Genomic DNA, 17,938 nt, shown 5'->3' on the forward strand with positions numbered 1-17,938 from the left:
CTCCTGAGGCTACAGTACTGTATACCTTTGAAGACAAAACAAGACAAGAATGATCTGGCTGCGCATACAGTATGCAAGAACTCATCTCCCAGAACGAATTAAATTTATGACATGGCTCCACTGTATTTTACAATGTGGCTATTATTATTTCACTAGCTGTGTCCATACTGTAACTATTGCCCTTTTATTACCCATATAATTTTGGTACAATAAAAAGAGAGAGAGAGAGAGAGAAAGAGAGAGAGCGATAGAAAGATAGGGGTAAAAATTCTATATAGCCAGAATAAAAGAAAATAAGTAACAAAATAAAAAAGAAGTAAAATAAAGTACATATAATGCATAAAATAGCGAAAGATAGTTCAGGTAATCACAAGATCAGTGCAAATTAGATTTGGTAATAGTGGTAAGAGTGAGGCTAAAAAGGCCAAAATGCCCATTCCCTGTATCCCTGGCAATGTAGACAGGTTTCAAAGAATCGCATAGCGCTGGGGACAAAGGATTTCCTTAGTCTGTCTATTGAGCAGCTCTTTAACAGAAGCTTGCCACTGAACCTACTTCTCTGTTTAGCAAGCAGAGAGCAGGTTGTTTGTAGTCCTTCACTTAAGTACTGACTCCAGATAGTGTATCTCCAGTCCGACTACAGAGCCAACTCCCCTGGCAATCTCGTTTGGACATGTGCTGTTCTTAGACTCCTCACCACACTGCAGCATAGAAGAGAAGGCTGGTGAAACATCTATAAGAGGTTAAGTGCACCATAACCTGCCCTTGGTCACAAAGTACTCTGTCAGGCTCCTTTACTCCCCTGTGATGCTCATAGTAGAGAGCTCATCTTGGGTAGAGAGACTATGCCTTATTCACAACCTCAGGTAGAAGATGTGATGAATGGCCTTACTCTGTTACTCAGCACAGTCCTTCAGTCCACATGGAAGTTAAGGTAGTTGGTCATGTGTAATATTTTCTCCATAAGGCTCCTGCAACCAACTCCACTCAGTACTCTCAAACATTCCCTCTAGATATCGTAAAACTTTTCTGGTGGGGTAGCAGTGAGTGTATCACATGAATAAAGTCTCCAGACATCACGGGGAAGGCCTTAGGGTGTTGGGTCAGTGCGTTGGGTCAGTGCGTTGGGTCAAAGGGATAAAAACATATTGTAAAAAAAAAAATGCTCAGAAGATGCTCAGAAGCAACTACAAAAAGCAAAAGTATCTACCAAACTAAACCTGAAGTATAGTCACATATACATTTTGGTGTACATTCAAAGGGGGACAAATGGAAGACTACCTCTAGCACCATCTCCGGCCACTACCAGCATGAGATAATGCAAATGGATATCTTTAGATTCTGTGCTTTTCTAGTGTCTTTTCAATAATATTATATTGGAGATGCTAGAGAAATTTGTCATTAAATGACAACTTAATATACTCTCCAGACTTTCCTGTGTATATCAGCCATGTGAAGAAAGTCCTAGAATGTCTTGTTAAGAGCCAACTCTATATTAAAGGATAAAAATGTAGATGTCACATCCAGAAGGATGTATTTCTTTGATACATCATTGGATAAAGACAAGGTGTTAGCAGTAACCAGTTTCCACCACCATCAAGGAGCTACAACACTTCTTAGTAAGTTTATTTTTTTTACTGTTGTTTTATCAAAGGTTTTTTTTTTTATATTTACAGCCCCATTAATCACCCTGCTCAACACAGGGTTCCTCCCAGTGGGCCCTCTTTGCATGCTTTAAATTCATGATCTGCTATTGCACAGGATCAAAGAAATTTCAACACTGTCTTACTGTCTCATTTATATCCAGTATTAAGCAAAACCCTTTAAAGAATGAACACAGCTAGAATCACAATTTGTGGAAGCAATTACTTGGGAGGTGGGCAAAGAGCTTTTCAGTACCCCCACAGATCTTCCAAGGGTAAAAAGTTTATACCACCCAGCACAGAGACAAACTAATGACTAGCCACTTGGTACCTTGGCCCTTGGCTTGGTACTGGCTCTAGCACATAACGCTAAAGGCAAAGTACCCTGAAACCTGCTGGTCGGTAAGCTCATACTTTTCCCCACACCTCACCCTGACCACACATAGCAATCAACTTTTCCCTGACCTTCCTCCATCTCAGGACAACATCTCCATAATGGTTATGGCGAACAGATTTTCCAACTCATTGCATCTAATTCCACTGAGTGGTCTACCCACTGCATTCTGAACAGCAGAGCTCCTGTTTAACATGTATTCAGGCATTTTAGCATTCCAGTGAACACTGTGAGTTCACAATTATTGTCTGGTGCAGAATACAGAATACAGCACATATCCTACAAACATGGCCGCCTACAGCTTCCAGTACACACAGTTGACCTAATTACCAGCTGTGAACATCTGGACTCAATCTCTCTCTCTCTCTCTCTCTCTCTCTCTCTCTCTCTCTGTCACACAAACACACACATACACACACTCACACACACACTTGCGCTCTCTCTCTCTCTCTCTCTCTCTGTCACACAAACACACACACACACACACATACACACACTTACACACACACTTGCTCTCTCTCTCTCTCTTTCACACACACACACACACACACACACACACACACACACACACACACACACACACACCATCACCATATATAAGAACTTAAAAACTCAGTTTAATATTTTTTGAAAATAATAGACTTTACCAGTCACTGCAACGTCTTTTTTTCCTATGCAGATGTACTGTTATTTTATTTTTGATCTGTTTTAAGGTTTCTTGTTTTTGCTCCAATGTTGCCTTGATTCTGCCTGTTTACCAGTTTTGATTCCAGTGTTTGTTAAACGACTTGATTATTAAAGATCACCCTTGCATCTGTTCCTAATAGTAACATCTATAGTACTACCTTTTTCATGCAAAGCATAAGTCCGTAGAATTTACGTACAGTATCTACCTTTTTTATTACGTAAAGGATTTATAGTAAATAATAATAATAATCATTATTATTATAAATAATAATTATTGCCAAATAAACTTAAATAGACCTTTTTAAATGATAAAAAAAGGAGAGAAAAATCTGAGCTTTGCAGATAGCTTTATTTTGATCCAATAATTCTAATGCTCAGACTAATGATAGACTCGCTTCTCCAAAACAAAGTGGCTCAATAATGATTAATTCTCTGAGTCCATAACTAATACTGCATCAATTTGTCTTGGGAATGACAGATACAAGTCCTGCACTTTCTATATTTTCTATATTTTCTATATTGTGTATTTTTGTCGTACAGTTATTTATGTATTTTTTTAACTTTATTTTTTATATTTTAGTTTATTCTTTTCTAGTTTTATTTACCCTATATTTTAATTCTCATATTAGTCTTCTATTTAAGGTCATGAGCAGTTGCCTAAGCATTTCACTGCATATCGTACTGTGTATGACTGTGTATGTGACAAATAAAATTTGAAGTTGATATTGAATTTGCACAGTGGCCAGATGGGTTTTGAGCCATTCTTCTTACAGAATAGTGGCCAGATGCAGAATAGATACCTGATGCTGGTGGAGGAAAACGTTCAGACTTGCTTCTCCAAAAGACTCCAAAGTGGCTCAATAATATTTAGATCTGGTGACTGTGTAGGCCATGGGAGATCAACTTCACTTTCATGTTGATCAAACCCCTCTGTCACCAGTCTTGCTGTGTGTATTGGTGTGTATTGGTGTCTAATACACGGCACCGCCTTTAGGATACAATGTTTGAACTTTTGGGTGCACATGGACCATTAAAACCAACATTTGGCATTGGCACGAGTGACCAAAGATTTGGCTATATAGTAGCAGCCTGGCCATGTACATTGACTGTGGAGCTTCCGACGAACAGTTTTGGAGGAAACAGGAGAGTTGAGGTGCACATTTAATTCTGCAGTGAGTTGTGCAGCTGTGGTTTTATTTTTTTTAGGATGTTTTTAAAGTCCTCTTTTGAACTTTGATATGTCACCCATAATGTTATGTGCATTGCAATATTTTAAGCAAAACTGTGCTATTTCTCTGTTAATTAAACCTTCACACTCTCCTCTAACTGGTGGAATGTGCAATCAATGAAGATTGGCCACCAGGCTGGTCAAATTTAGCCATGAAACCTCCAACACTAAATTGGTCAGTGTGTCAGTTTCATTGTCCAACCTCTGTAAGGTCCAAATAAAAAAATCAGGAGTTTCTTTTACTAACAAATACATTGAGTACATGCCTCCTCCCATCTGTCTCTTTTTTCTCCCACTCTTTCTGTTCATTTCTGTTGTTTAACCGAATGTGAAGTAGAGTACTACGAGAGAAGTAGTACTGACAAGGAAATTAAATGTCAAAATAGGTAGAAAAGCAAAGAGGTTTAATGTGACTTTTCATGACTGAAGATGGAATATATTGTAAGAACCAATTCCTAAACCACATCATCAGAATGACAAAAAATGAATGAGGAGCAAGCTCAGGGATGCCCTTCCTGGTTGATCCATTACCTGCCTGCCACACTCTGAACTGCCATTACTCAAATTGGATTGCATGTTGAAGATTAATTGTTCCCCTTAAGCTGAAGGAAACAGATCTAGTCAAGCTGAATGGCGGGGTACATCTTCTGCTTTTCATAAACTTGTTTATTGGCTTTTGTAATTTCATCATCTATGATTCTTTTGCAATTGTTTTTCTCCAGAAGTTCAGTTCAGTGCTTAGAAGACGATGTTACATCATGTATCCAACCAGAAGACAATTATAGAAGATCTTAACTACAGTATGAGTAAGGCAGTCAGAGCAATACTGTATTCCTGTCTGCCATTTAACTTGTTTCCTACTGTTTCCTAATTTACAGTGTTAGGGGAAATTAGTTACATTAAATCACTTACTTAATTCTTTTATTTTCCTTACATTTAGCAACAAGGGACAGATTAACATTTGATAAATGTACATGAAGAGAAAAATCTGTTTGCCAAGAAAGACTGGAACTGCTTCACAGACTCCCACTGGCAGTGGCCACAAAATAGCTCAGCGGGATTTTTTTTTCTTTTTGGAGTAGCCTACAAAACTCTTATCAGACGGGCCACACAGTAAATGGCAGCATGACAGCCTGCTACCTCATGAGCAAAGACTGCCATTCACCAAGCTGTAGTTCTCCTATGATCCAGTAATTCTAGTTCTGAGGGTGGGAAGACATTTGTGTACCAATGTTTAATTAATATTGATTGTGAAATGTTCATAGACATGGAAAAATCAAAACAATGTAACGAGTGCAACTGATATCAACAAGGTCAGGCAAACTGGTCAGACAAGTGGGCACGCAAAGGCATTACTGCATAGCACAAGAACATCTCTCTGTATCTACAGGAAGTCTATGAATAGATGTGGAATATAGTATTTACTGTGCTAAAAATAAACATTACAAATAAATAAAAGTGCTGAAAGAACATAAAAGGATCAGGGTTACTGTCTGCAGTAGTGTAGCTCTGGGATTACTTCCAGCGCCATTAAAGCATTTTTCACTTTTTGTGGATTGCTTTACAGGTTTGTGTCTTAGTGTGCAATTACAGTACCACACAGAACATTTCTGGACATTGTAATTAAACCAATCAAAAGTTATTCTGCTCAGTGGTTGACTTAATGCTTGGGTCATGACTGACTATAAATATAGTTGAAATCTCACTGTAGGAGTTTATGTCTGTAATAGGATTTGTTTTTGGTGAAGTGTGATTATAGCGTGGATCAGGGCTGCTGGAGAGCCAGTGTCCAGCATAGTTTGCCGATTTTTCTTCCCAAATGCAGCTGATTCAGCTAATCTGTTAATTGCCAGGTTTGGGTGCATTCAAGTGTTGGTAAATTACAAACAGTGGTGAAGGTGTTCGCCAAGGCCTCGAGAACTGGATTTCAAAACCTTGGTGTAGATGAAGATGGAAGTGCTGGATTATTGCATTACTCATTACACACTCATTAAGTAATGATCTGAAAGAGGATATCTGGGGTAGCAATTCTATCCTGTCCGCAAAATAACTATGCGTGTGTGTTATATTTTGCTGCCTAAATCTGATTCACCCATGTTTTTTTTTTCTGCTGTTGGTGTTGGCAGGGGCCAGCACCAGCAAGACCTGGTCAGGTTGCTAAATATTCAGCATCGCACATGTGTTTCATTCTGGGAAACCCCTGGGACTATTTTAGGCGGTGAATACTGTAAATGCAAGGAGTGAAATGTTCAAGAAAAACTACTGAACAATGCAATTTTACATTTACTGGTGTGACTATTCATGTGGCTAAAAGAGTTAAAAGTGAAATGTTCTCTGAACCCCAGCATTTTTAGAATTGTAATTTACAAAGAGTGTTAAATCAGATATTAAACAATTTTCTTTCTTTTTACAGCTGGAAATCAACCCAAATTTAAAAATGCATATTGACCTCAGATGCTCTTGTTCTTTATAATTGACAGTTGAGCATGATGTGTTCCATGGCATTCATACACATTCGGATTGTGCAGATTGTGTGCTGTTATTGTTTTGATGTGTAACTTTTCTTATATAAGTATTCCTTGTTTCTTTCCATTATAGAAAACCCTTTCCAATTGGAGACAGAGTAACATTTAGTGGGAAGGATTGTATGTGTCAGCAGTGCTCCCACAAGCTTGTTCCTTCAAATGAGCCGGTTAAGATTCACGGACCCAGTCGTAAGTTCCTCTCTAAATAAGAAAATGTTTTCTGAATGAAATGTCTTTAAAATTCCCAGTGCAGTTTATTCTTGTTATGGGCCTTTAAAGTTCTTCAGGATGTGTAAATATGTGTACTGTACATCCTTTAAAAACTTCTAAGTATCACTTGAATATAACACTTTATGGTCTGACATTACGGATCTATGCATCGTTTGTTATGTTTTAACTATCAAATAGCCATAACATTAAAACCACACACGGGCAAAGTGAATAGCATTGACTATCCTGTTACAAGGGCACCTGTCAAGGGGTGGGATACAGTATATTGAACAGTAAGCATATAGTCAGTTCTTAATGTTGATGTGTTGAAAGCAGGACAAATGGGCAAGTAAGCACCTGTGACAAGTGACATTTATTGAATGGGCAAATTGTAAACAATTGTGACAGAGACACGGGCCCCCAAGTCGCACTGAGGTGGTCGGGGTAGACAGTCAACAAATTAGTACACTTACAGTGGTTATGTGAGCACCAGAACTAGACCAGGAGTGTGTACATCAAGGGGGAGAGATGGCAAAAGGTTATATGGGAAGAAGGTAAGCCAGCAGAAGCAATAATCTGCTGGGAAAGAAAGGTTCATGGCATTCATATGTATGTTATTTTCACACAGAGCACCTACCCAATTATTGTTGCTGACCAAGTACACCCCAATACCAGTTCATGGTATTGACCTGGCTTTCACATTCCCCAGATCTCAGTCTGATCAAGCATCTGTGGGATGTACTGGACAAACTAGCCTGCAGTATGCATGGAGGCTCCACCTTGCAACTGACAGGACTTTGATGCTGTTTTGGAAGCACAAAGGGGAAATACACAGTATTAGGCAGGTGGTTTTAATGTTATGGCTAATTTGTGTATAGTCTTGCATGTCTTTGAAGGGAGAATGGAGCAGGTGTTAGGTGTAAGGCCTCTTTGTGTGTGTGTGTGTGCGCGTGTGCATGTGTAAGTAGTATTAACCAAGATCAAAGAAGTTAGTCTAAGGCTTAAGTCTAAGTCTGCTTTGTTCTGGGTTTTTTCTCAGTGCCACACCGATCTTTCTAATATCAGTAAATGTACAGAGTATGCAGATGATAGTAGTATTAAGAGATGGATATTAAATAATACAAAATACAAAATGAAGTTGTGGTTTAAAAGGGAATTACATTTTGGAGTGTGTAGAAGAGAGTGTTGAGGAGAGTGTACCAGGTTACTACATCTAAAAATAGCTGCAAATGTCCAAATGAAAACAAATGACCAGCAGACTTTTCAGTACAGGAGTGCCTGCTTACACTTATGCTTCACACACCTCCACAGTCACCTCTTACTGCTACTGTGTCTGTGTGTGAATGTGTGCACAAGACATTATACTGTATTAGGCGGCTTTCATGATCGTGCACAGAAACACAGCATAGGTAATACAGAAAAAAATTTTCATTATAAATATTGTCATGGTGTGCGCCTGTAATGGGCGTGCGCCCAAATCAGTATTGCTCCTCGCTCACTCTGAAGATCACTAGCTAGGCGGCCTACCCTTCTGCAGGTGCGCGAGGGAGCGGGGCCAGGGAATTAGGTATGGCTGGTGAGTTATCGCCTCTAATGATCTCGGGCTTCTCCCCACGCTATAAAACATGGAGAGGTGTGTAGCTCGGGGTCTGTTGGGTCGCTGGGGACTTTGTAGAGGAGCTGCTGTCTACGCGGGCACACGCTGCCATTCTGCCATCCTAAATAAATTACTCTTGTTCCCTTAAGACCTCACCTCATGTCTGTGCTTTATGGTGCCGTCCGTGCAACATGGGTCGAACCCGTTACAATAGATTTTCATTATTTCTTCTTTTTTTCACAAAAAAAAAAACACTAAACTGTGTATTTTTAAACTGTGTCAGGTAGAACCAAAGTTATCACTTTTATATAGAATAAATGTTACCACTACCAGAATATGGGAACGACATTTCAAAAAGGTAAAACTTCAATTTGATTATGATTTTTATTATGATTTTTTTTTGGTCATAAAAACAACCAAAAATAACAATAAAAACACTGTGGCCTATTTATCTGTGCTGTTTCTTTGCCTATGTGCCCAACCTTTTTCCCCCTCTGTCATTTTGTGGTCAGGGGTAGCTCAGTGGTAAAGGCATTGGCCTGCAGTTCAGAAGGTTCAAACCCCACAACAGCAAAGTTACTCCTGTTGGGCCCTTGTGCAAGGCCCTTAACCCTCAACTGCTCAGATGTATAATGAGATTAAAATGCACGCCTACTCTGATTAAGGGTGTCTACCAAATGCAGTAAATGTGTAATTGCTTAAAATATATTTTCATATAAAAATTTATCATGTTGCCTATTTTGTGATGAAAAAAGGATATGTCACTCTATTCTGCAAAATCCTGAGCCTTATATTGTATGTATCAAAACAAATAATGACGAAAATTGCGGTTTGCTTTAATGTTTCTCAGATTTATGGCCTGATTTACTGGACAGTTGAAATTCCCTTTCTCTCTCTCTCTCTGTCTCCCTAGACTGTGCAGGCTGTAAAGAGGAGATCAAGCAGGGCCAGTCTCTCCTGGCGTTAGAGAAACAGTGGCATGTCAGCTGCTTTAAGTGCCAGACCTGCGGAATTGTTCTCACTGGAGAATACATAAGCAAGTGAGCATGCAGTTTTCCCTCCTATTTTATTCAATGTAAATGCCTCATTTAAACAAACTTGCAGTGTATGTGAGCCAAATGTGTTTTAAGACCAAACATGATTTAGTCATGCAGTAATCTGCAGCATAACCTAAAACTAAACCTAAGGTTTCCATTACACAGTAATTATTTTTACAGTTCAGTCTGTGGTTTGAGGTTTGTCATTGGAGATTTTTCATAGCCCCTGGGTTGTTATGCTGTTTATTTAAAAATCATACTTTTCTTACAAAAAGAGCCAAATGAATACTTTTGGCAGTTTCAAAGTGGTATATTTGTTGTACCATTTTTGGTTTCTTTGATAATTTGTGTTTTGCTTTTTTTTAATTATTTGCTGTTCTGTTCAGAGATGGGACTCCTTATTGTGAATCAGATTACCATGCCCAGTTTGGGGTAAAGTGTGAGACCTGCAGCAGATACATCAGTGGGCGAGTACTTGAGGTGGGTATGATGGCCCACTAACCTATAAAATAAACCCCTAATTTTCATGTCTGTTCAGGTTCTCACATCTTATGCTCTTATGCTCCAGCAGACCTGTGGCTATGTACTACTGGCATTGTTGAATTGCGGGTTTCCTCACCATAGTAAATTATTCACTCATGCAAGTTACACTGGTGATATTGAGGCATGTAAGCATGCAGTTATCCCTGTAGGACCTACAGAGCCCAGGTTTGATTCCGTGCATCGCGGTCTGTGTGCATGGAGTTTGTATGTTCTCCCCGTGCTTGGTGGGTTTAATCCATGTACTCTGGTTTTCTTCCACAGTCCAAAGGCATGCCGATTTAGGTGTTCCCAAATTGCCCATAGTATGTGAATGTTGTCCTACCACGGATGTAAAATGAAAATAAATACAATGGTCTGCCTTGGCCCTTCACTGCCCCTAGTTACAGAGGTCCCTAGATGGATAGATGGAGTGATGGTTACTGTATATAAATAGCTACACAGGCTCCTGAATGGTGGAACTTAAAAGCATTCACTCAACTTTTTACAGATCTTAATTTCAAATTGGCTGGAAGCAAAGGGAATAAAATTTGCTTTCCTCTGTGGGAATCTATCTTTACCACTTATCCTATGTTGGATTACAGGGAGCCGGAGCCTTTCCTATTGAAATTAGTGCCCAAAAACAGGAGGGCATGCTGGTTGGTAGACAACCCTTTAAAGCTTACAACCACACACAATTTACACTATAGGCAATTCGAAAACACCAATCTTAAACTGCATGGCTTTGGACTGTGGGAGGAAACCAAAGCAACCCGAGGATACTCATCAAGTATGGGGAGAACATGCAACATCTATTCACACAAAGGGGGAGAGGGGTGCCAGTGATTACAATTAAGCCATCATGATGTCTGTGTGCAAATCAGCCCTGCAAAATCTACCCTGTTTTTATGAAAACTCTTTGGATCTGCCGCTAAAGAAAACCAGAAATGTAAGAAGAGGAGAACAGACTTAACAACTGACCAAATTGTGTTTCCACATGACACTTTTCAGTTTGGTTCTTTGAACTAATGTAGACTGCAATATGTGTTTTCTATTCATCTGTTTGACTAGAAAATAGGTTAGTTTATTTTTTAAACCATTGGATGATATTTTGGCCAATAAACTGATGATTAATGATATACAAGATTAGCAAGACAACAAAGTAACCATAACCAGTAACCATGGCATAAGGTAGGGCATGGTGGGTAGGGGCAGGACATAGCTCGGATGGCACACGGCATGGCTCATTGGACAAAACAACTTGATAAACTTGAAGGAGAACTTCTTGAGCAACTTGAAGACATGGCTGTGTCTGGGTAGTGCTTGGCTTGAACTGACCCAGGCATGGTTGGGACAAAACAGGGCATGACAGGAAATGAGCAGGGCTGCTCAGTAGCAGGGCACGGCCAGAACATGACCAAGACAGTCATGAGAATGACGGAGAGTCAAACACACCCTACCCCAACTGCCTAAAATTTAGGACTGGAAAATATGAGGTCACCGATTATACCTTCTTAAGAAGTTAGATAAACTTCACTAGATAAGAGCATGTTTTGGCTTAAGATCCACTATGCTCATCCACTATGCTCATAAAGCCCCTTTTAGACATGCACTCATTTCCATAAATCTTGCTGAAATGTAAGGGGGCAGGTTCATATAATTCCATAGTTCCAAGTCTTCCCTAGTAACATTTACATCCTAGTGACATAACATCTGGAATGCATGTGGGAACATTTACAGATAGGACATATGGTGGGCCTGCCAATGATAACAGTCTAGGAAATGATGCTGTAAATAGGAAAGGATGCTGCTGCATACACATCATCCCAAAGTAAAAGTGAGTTTAAATTTATTTTAATGTTTTAATTCATTTTTATAGTTATGAACAGAGAATTTAAACTAATCCGCACCTGGCCTCTGGCAGGACATGCCTATAAAAAGATCAAACGTTAGATATGAAAAGATGAATGGGTGATAAGAATTGCTTTTAAAGCACAGCTCTCCAGCAAATACTTAACAGACATTTATTGGCATTACCATAAACAGAGAACACTAAAAAGGACTCAGGGGAGAGGAGTTCAGAATGGAGAACACCTAGAGAGAGTTAATAAGGTAGTGAGAGACAATGAGATAAAGAGGAGGAAGAAGTATATTAAATGTGTGAACACAGAGAGTGCGAGAAATGAGGGAGAAAAACACTGCACAAAAAGAGAATGTTTGGCATCACATGTGCTACACAGGATTGCTTTTAGCCACCATAAGCCAATTAAACCTTAATTTAAATGGCTAAGGAAGAGGCAATGCTCGTGTAAAAATGTATAAAAATCTACAGTAACAACTGGTCATTTCTGATTTTTCTTTCCTAATATTTTTTTGTCCTTTAGTCTGCCAGGACATTTTGTTTAGACCAGATAGTGTTAGCATTCTAGATGGTAAAAAGTACACACATTAAATAAACAGACGGCTTAAGTCACTTTTGGCTGTAACTAAGTTTAAGATACAAGCACCTTCTCAAATTCAATATACTGTAATACAAACTCCACACTGAAAATACATTAACATATCATCAATGACTTTCCCATAAATCAAAGAACAAAAAAATGCCATAATGTTTTTAAAAAATAAGCTTTGGAAAAAAAAATGCAATGCAGTATTTTTTTTAATCAAGTGGACTTTTAAGAAGCAAAAATTATTTTACAAAATGACACAAGGGTCTCAAATTCCAAAATATTCTGTAAAAATAGTTTTGATCGTAACTATGAATTTAGGGTTTTTTTTTTTTTTTTTTTTTGGCAAAACACTATAAATTCACAAACCCGCACTTTTTTAAATTACAATGGTACTAAAAGTCCGTGTGTAACATTAAAAACAATAAATACAGTTCAGTTTGTAGACAACATTAACCCTTTTCCCTGTAAGTCAGTTCAGTTTCACTGTGGTAGATGACAGAGCCCTATCGTAGTACAGGGTACCAATGCATAATATCCATTCTGGCATAATTGCATCCCAACCATACAATGATTGCTTCTCTTTAGCTGGGGTGATGTTCTAGTCATGAATATACTCATGAATAGCTCCAAATGCCAAAGTACTTAAACACAAAACCTACAGAGCCTCTGTTAGAGAGCTGGTTATCTCACCATCCATCATGTAAGAGAAGAAATCCAGGTCATCAAAATAATGCCTCCAGAAGTCGAAAAACGTTTGAATGATAGATCTTTTAGAAAACCTGTGAAATTACTTTAAAAGTTTATTGAACAGGCAATTCTTCAGAAATTTGAAAGGTCTAAAAAAAAATCAAGATTAAGTTCATGGCATCTTACCTTACTGTGCATTAACAAAGTACGATATTAGCTAAGTGATGTGGATACTTGCTTTACTAAGTTTTCTTTAATATCTTTAAAAGAAATTCTATTTTCTATTTGTATAATTTTAGTTATACATCTATCTTAGCTTCGTTTTTGTGGACTAATTAAAAATTAAAAAGCTGTTACAGTATAACAATGCTCAGGCATTTGAGGCTGTAGGTTGCTGATCAGAGGGTTGAGAGCCAAGCTCCGCCACCGCTGGGTTGCCACTGTTGCCAAGGCTCTTAACCCTATTGCCATAAAATAATCACTTTACCTTAGGAGGGTTGGGTATCAGGCTAGCAACCTGGCCCAGCAAAAACCACCATTGCTATAAAAATTACTGGGTTAACTGGCTACAAAAATTAAATGAAACAATATACAAAATAAAAAAATATTATAATACTGCTGAATAACAGGTTCTGCCTTACTGATCTGCTCCTCAAACTTTTGAAAATGCTAACAGGATAAAAATGCTTTTAAGCATATTTCATCTGAGTTCACTAAAGAGAGATCCAAAATTGTCACTTTACCATTATTAGTCAACTCAAAACATGCTCTATTTACAGGGGAAGAGAGCACCACTTCAGGGCATCTTTTAAGCCCAAACATAAGGGAAAGTTGTAGCTTTTAGACAATGTGGTTAACTGTAGACAGTTCAAACAACAAATGCAAATGATAATCGATTTATTTATCATTTGTTAAGTTCTTTTCATTTTATTTCTCACCTTCACTATTCCCTGAAATTTTACATAGTTTGAAGGAGAAATATGAACTCATACCATGTGAGCAAAATCCCTCTTTACATTGTAACAGAGCCATCCATTTTCTACACAATTAGTCACCTGTCTGAATACTTCTCCTGGATGTTTGATTTGCACTTGTTGCCTTTGTTGGATTTTTTTATTCAGACCGAGTGTGCATTTTGTAACAAATTCTGGCCCCGCATTTTGCCATCCTCTACCTGTTTTTATCTGCTCTAAACAGTCTTACTTTAGGTAGTATTCATTTTTGGAGAATGGTTAGTTCGAGGATCAGTGAGCAGGTTAAATTTATTGAAAGAGTGAAATGGTTCTGCACAGAAAAGCAGGAGCTTTTTGCTTACTTTTTCAGCTGGGAAAAAGATGTGAGGTGTTATTAAAAATAGCTACAGGGTAGTCTAAGGCAGCTTAGTGGGAAAGGGCCTCCTCCAAGCTGCAGGAGACACTCATTGAATATTTCATTTTTTTCCCCCCACATCTGCATTTTTACACAGCAATAATTTCATGAGGGCATTTCATAAAGAGGACATACATACAATCACAAAACCATTCTGAAATATGTGTGAAATAATCCATTTATTCAGTACCCAAGAGACATGTGATGCATTTTCACATGTACATGGGACTTTCACAGTCAAGACTGAAATTTTAGACATCCTGATGACAGCTGTATATTCCAGAAATAGCCAAAGTATAAGATGGAAAGTGTAGACACTGTACTACAGAATGTAACAGGAAAGAAACAAGAAACCAAGCTTTAAAATATACGTACTGAACCATGTGATGAACCCGGCAATAGTCCATATTTTGTTCTTGACATTTTCTCTGTTAAACTTAGAACACCTCTGCTGGTTTCTCACTATTTGTAGAGTGTTCTTAGGTTATTATGAAACATGAGGAAATACTATTAAGGCTATAAGTACATTCTATTTTTAGCAACCTCCTGAGCTACTTGCAGAGAAACAATTATGGATGAAGTTAGTGCACTATCAGTTGAGACTGAAAACTCTATGAAGCTGTAGAAAGGTGGCTCCAGCTATTTTTATTTTTATCAAACATGTTATCTTACCGGCATTGTCTATGTTTTTTTTTTTCAATAAAATGTGTGATGTCTATAAGCACATCACAAGCACAAGTGTGCTTGTCCAATAAATCATGATTCTGATTCTATATAGAGTGTGTAAGTATTTGTATTACTGACAGGAAATGGGAGCGAGCTATATATTCTGTAAATATAAACAATGAAAGCAATATTAAGGACATTCTTTAATAATAGATACATTTAAACATACTTACAAAAGGAAAAAAAAATATGATTATTCGCCCATTTAAATTATTTTTTGGCATTATTTGTGGTGCAAAACAAAAGCTAAAAAAAATTAAGTAATTTGCAATTTATCAACAGTGAGAATAAGCTTGTGAATGAAAATGGTTCTTTGTTTTAGTCACTAAACTTATTGTCAATATCATTAGACTTAGAAGAATTACTGACCTCTGGCAATGGTCAAGAAGGTGACTAAGTGTTAATAGTTGATGATGGTTTTATCTTAGCTGGAATAAATAATTTCACTATCTCCTTTATTAGAGCATGACTTGTAATCATATCCTGTAGCAGAGGTCAAAATGCTGTCAATATCAAACAAGGGTAATCCAGAGTCAAAAACCAAGGAATGCAGGTGCAGACACAACCTGAAATCTATTCAATGCATTATGCCAAGGTTTAATGCAATCAATTTAGCATAATTACTACAGGTTAACAATATTTCTCTTTCTCTCTCCAGGCTGGAGGAAAGCACTATCACCCCACATGTGCACGCTGTGCCTGGTGTCAGATGATGTTTACAGAAGGAGAAGAAATGTACCTGACAGGTGAGGGAACACCCAAAGAGATTAAACTGACTAAAACCGGGCATGATCAGTTCAGTGTGGGGCAGTGTGCTTCCTCACCCATAACACAGCAATTTGAGAATGATTAGAGTTTCCATATGTTAGCAATTTAAATATTGTTCATTTTAGCAATGTAATGTCATATGTACCTGCCATAAAATTAGTCCCTCACCAGCCTTGCTCTTCTTTTTCTTCTCACTCTCATATTTTTTTATCTGTTTGTTATTAATCCCAGGTTATAAAAAGCATCTGCCATACATGGCCTGTGTACTATGTAAACAATACATTAGAAAAAAGCAATATTTTTCATGTTATAGCCATAAGTAACTGTGCTGTGATACAGTAGCTTATGCCTTCTGACCAATCAGATTCAAGCACTCAACTGCACTACAGTATAAGTGTTAATTTTCCCTATTCTGTATGCAAGTATATTTTGTGGTATGTTGCCTAGAGTGTTACATACAAACACTGCTCTTTTTTTAGCCACCCTGATGTTATAACGCAGCAGCCTACAGTATAATTGTAACACCTTAGTCAACCAGCTCTGAAGTGATAGTGTTAGTGAGCATAAGACCGAAGGTGGGACATGGGCATACTGTAACAAAAACATCTTAAATTGGTTGTGTATTCTGATTAGTGAGTAATATTCATGCCACTAAGCAGTAATCAAGCATTAATATTAAATTGGGAAAATGCATACATTTACTGTAAACACATGTACATACATTTACTGTAAACCAAAGTTAAGCCCTAAAATATTTTTACCTTAAATATTACTTTGAAAGTCAGGATGTGATCTGTCCTTCTCAGGTTGTGAGGTTTGGCATCCTGCATGTAAACAGACGGCTCGGGCAGAGAGGAAGCTCAGAGTGCGGCGCATGTCAGAGACGTCCATCTCACCCCCAGGGTCCAGTATCAGTTCACCCAGCCGAGTCATCTGTGTAAGTAGATGATTTAATCATTAGATAACGCTGTTTTACCAGTATGGGAATTTCTGTTTTCATTTTGGATATCCTAAAATATATTTTACTGGTGTTTTTATATGGGAGGTAGTGAACTACAGATTACATTTAGCAAACATTTACATAAAAATATTTTTCACAATTAGCAGCTTATGATGAGAAACAAATTGAGAAGTAACATGGACAAACTTTCCCCACCTTTGTGTGATTGATACGCATCAGTTATGCTTATCACTTTAGTCTGATGCATTTCTACCATATGTTCAAACTTTTAGATTGTGTCGTGCTGAACACAATCAAGGTTTGGGTTTGGTGTGTTTTCTTTTTAATGTGGTATAAAAAAAAAAGAAAAAAAAAACATTGGCAGCCTCATGAGGAGTGAGATTTTATAGAACTTTTAGACTCACTACAATGAAGCACAATGTTGCTTTTGACATTTTCAATTAGCATTTGTGTTCTCATTGCATTCTGACATGTGTGAGTGCGTGTCTGTGCGTGTGCGTGTATGTCTGTCCTGTGTCCCTTTCCTCAGGCCAGAGTGGAGAATGAGATCCTAGAGTACAAAGATCTGGCCGCACTGCCTAAGGTTAAGGCCATTTATGATCTGCAGAGGCCTGAATTCATATCCTATGAGCCATATTACAGGTTCTACTCGGACGACAGACTAGAGCGCCTTAGCTTCGGCGAGGTACTGCCCTAGTGGCACTTTAGCTCCGTGCTGTGTTTCTCTCCAGCATGCCAGTCGTAGGTGTAGACCAGCTAACCCAAACTACTGTAGCCTAACAGAGCCTGGCCCTATTTTCCCAACATGCCTTGGTCTGTGTCTTGTCTGTTTGTCTTTTCAGTGCTTGCTGATTAATAAGTTGGCAAAGTTAATAAATGCATGCGCTCTTTTTACACATATTGTATCCATAGAAAACAATTTAGCATATATGTCTGTGGAAATGTCTTTTTGTTATGTATGTGACCTTTGGCATGCATCGATATGAAACTTCTGTTGTTGCCAGTTTGGGATATTTCAAGTAAAAATCTGGGGGAAAAAACATTTAATTCGTATTTTAAGCAGTATTTGCCTACAGCAATTCTCACTCCTGCTGTTGCTGTAAACTTTTTTTGTCAGCACTTTTCATTATGGTTCATT

The 17,938-nt window shown here is 38.1% G+C and overlaps 1 protein-coding gene across 6 annotated transcripts in view; it reads left to right on the plus strand.

Annotated features, from left to right (window-relative positions):
• Positions 1-17,938, plus strand: part of ablim3 (actin binding LIM protein family, member 3) — a 78,119-nt gene that overhangs the window by 32,694 nt on the left and 27,487 nt on the right. For 4 of the 6 annotated variants that reach the window (XM_053505918.1, XM_053505913.1, XM_053505914.1 and 1 more), the window contains exons 4-9: positions 6,551-6,666; positions 9,198-9,324; positions 9,708-9,801; positions 15,730-15,817; positions 16,646-16,776; positions 17,330-17,485. In XM_053505918.1, the coding sequence (XP_053361893.1) occupies positions 6,551-6,666; positions 9,198-9,324; positions 9,708-9,801; positions 15,730-15,817; positions 16,646-16,776; positions 17,330-17,485 (712 nt within the window). The remainder of the gene's footprint in view (positions 1-6,550; positions 6,667-9,197; positions 9,325-9,707; positions 9,802-15,729; positions 15,818-16,645; positions 16,777-17,329; positions 17,486-17,938) is intronic. The other 2 variants (XM_053505916.1, XM_053505917.1) reach the window with 1 other exon arrangement.

The sequence above is a fragment of the Clarias gariepinus genome, chromosome 10 (genome assembly GCF_024256425.1).
Source record: "Clarias gariepinus isolate MV-2021 ecotype Netherlands chromosome 10, CGAR_prim_01v2, whole genome shotgun sequence".
NCBI classification, from domain to species: Eukaryota; Metazoa; Chordata; class Actinopteri; order Siluriformes; family Clariidae; genus Clarias; species Clarias gariepinus.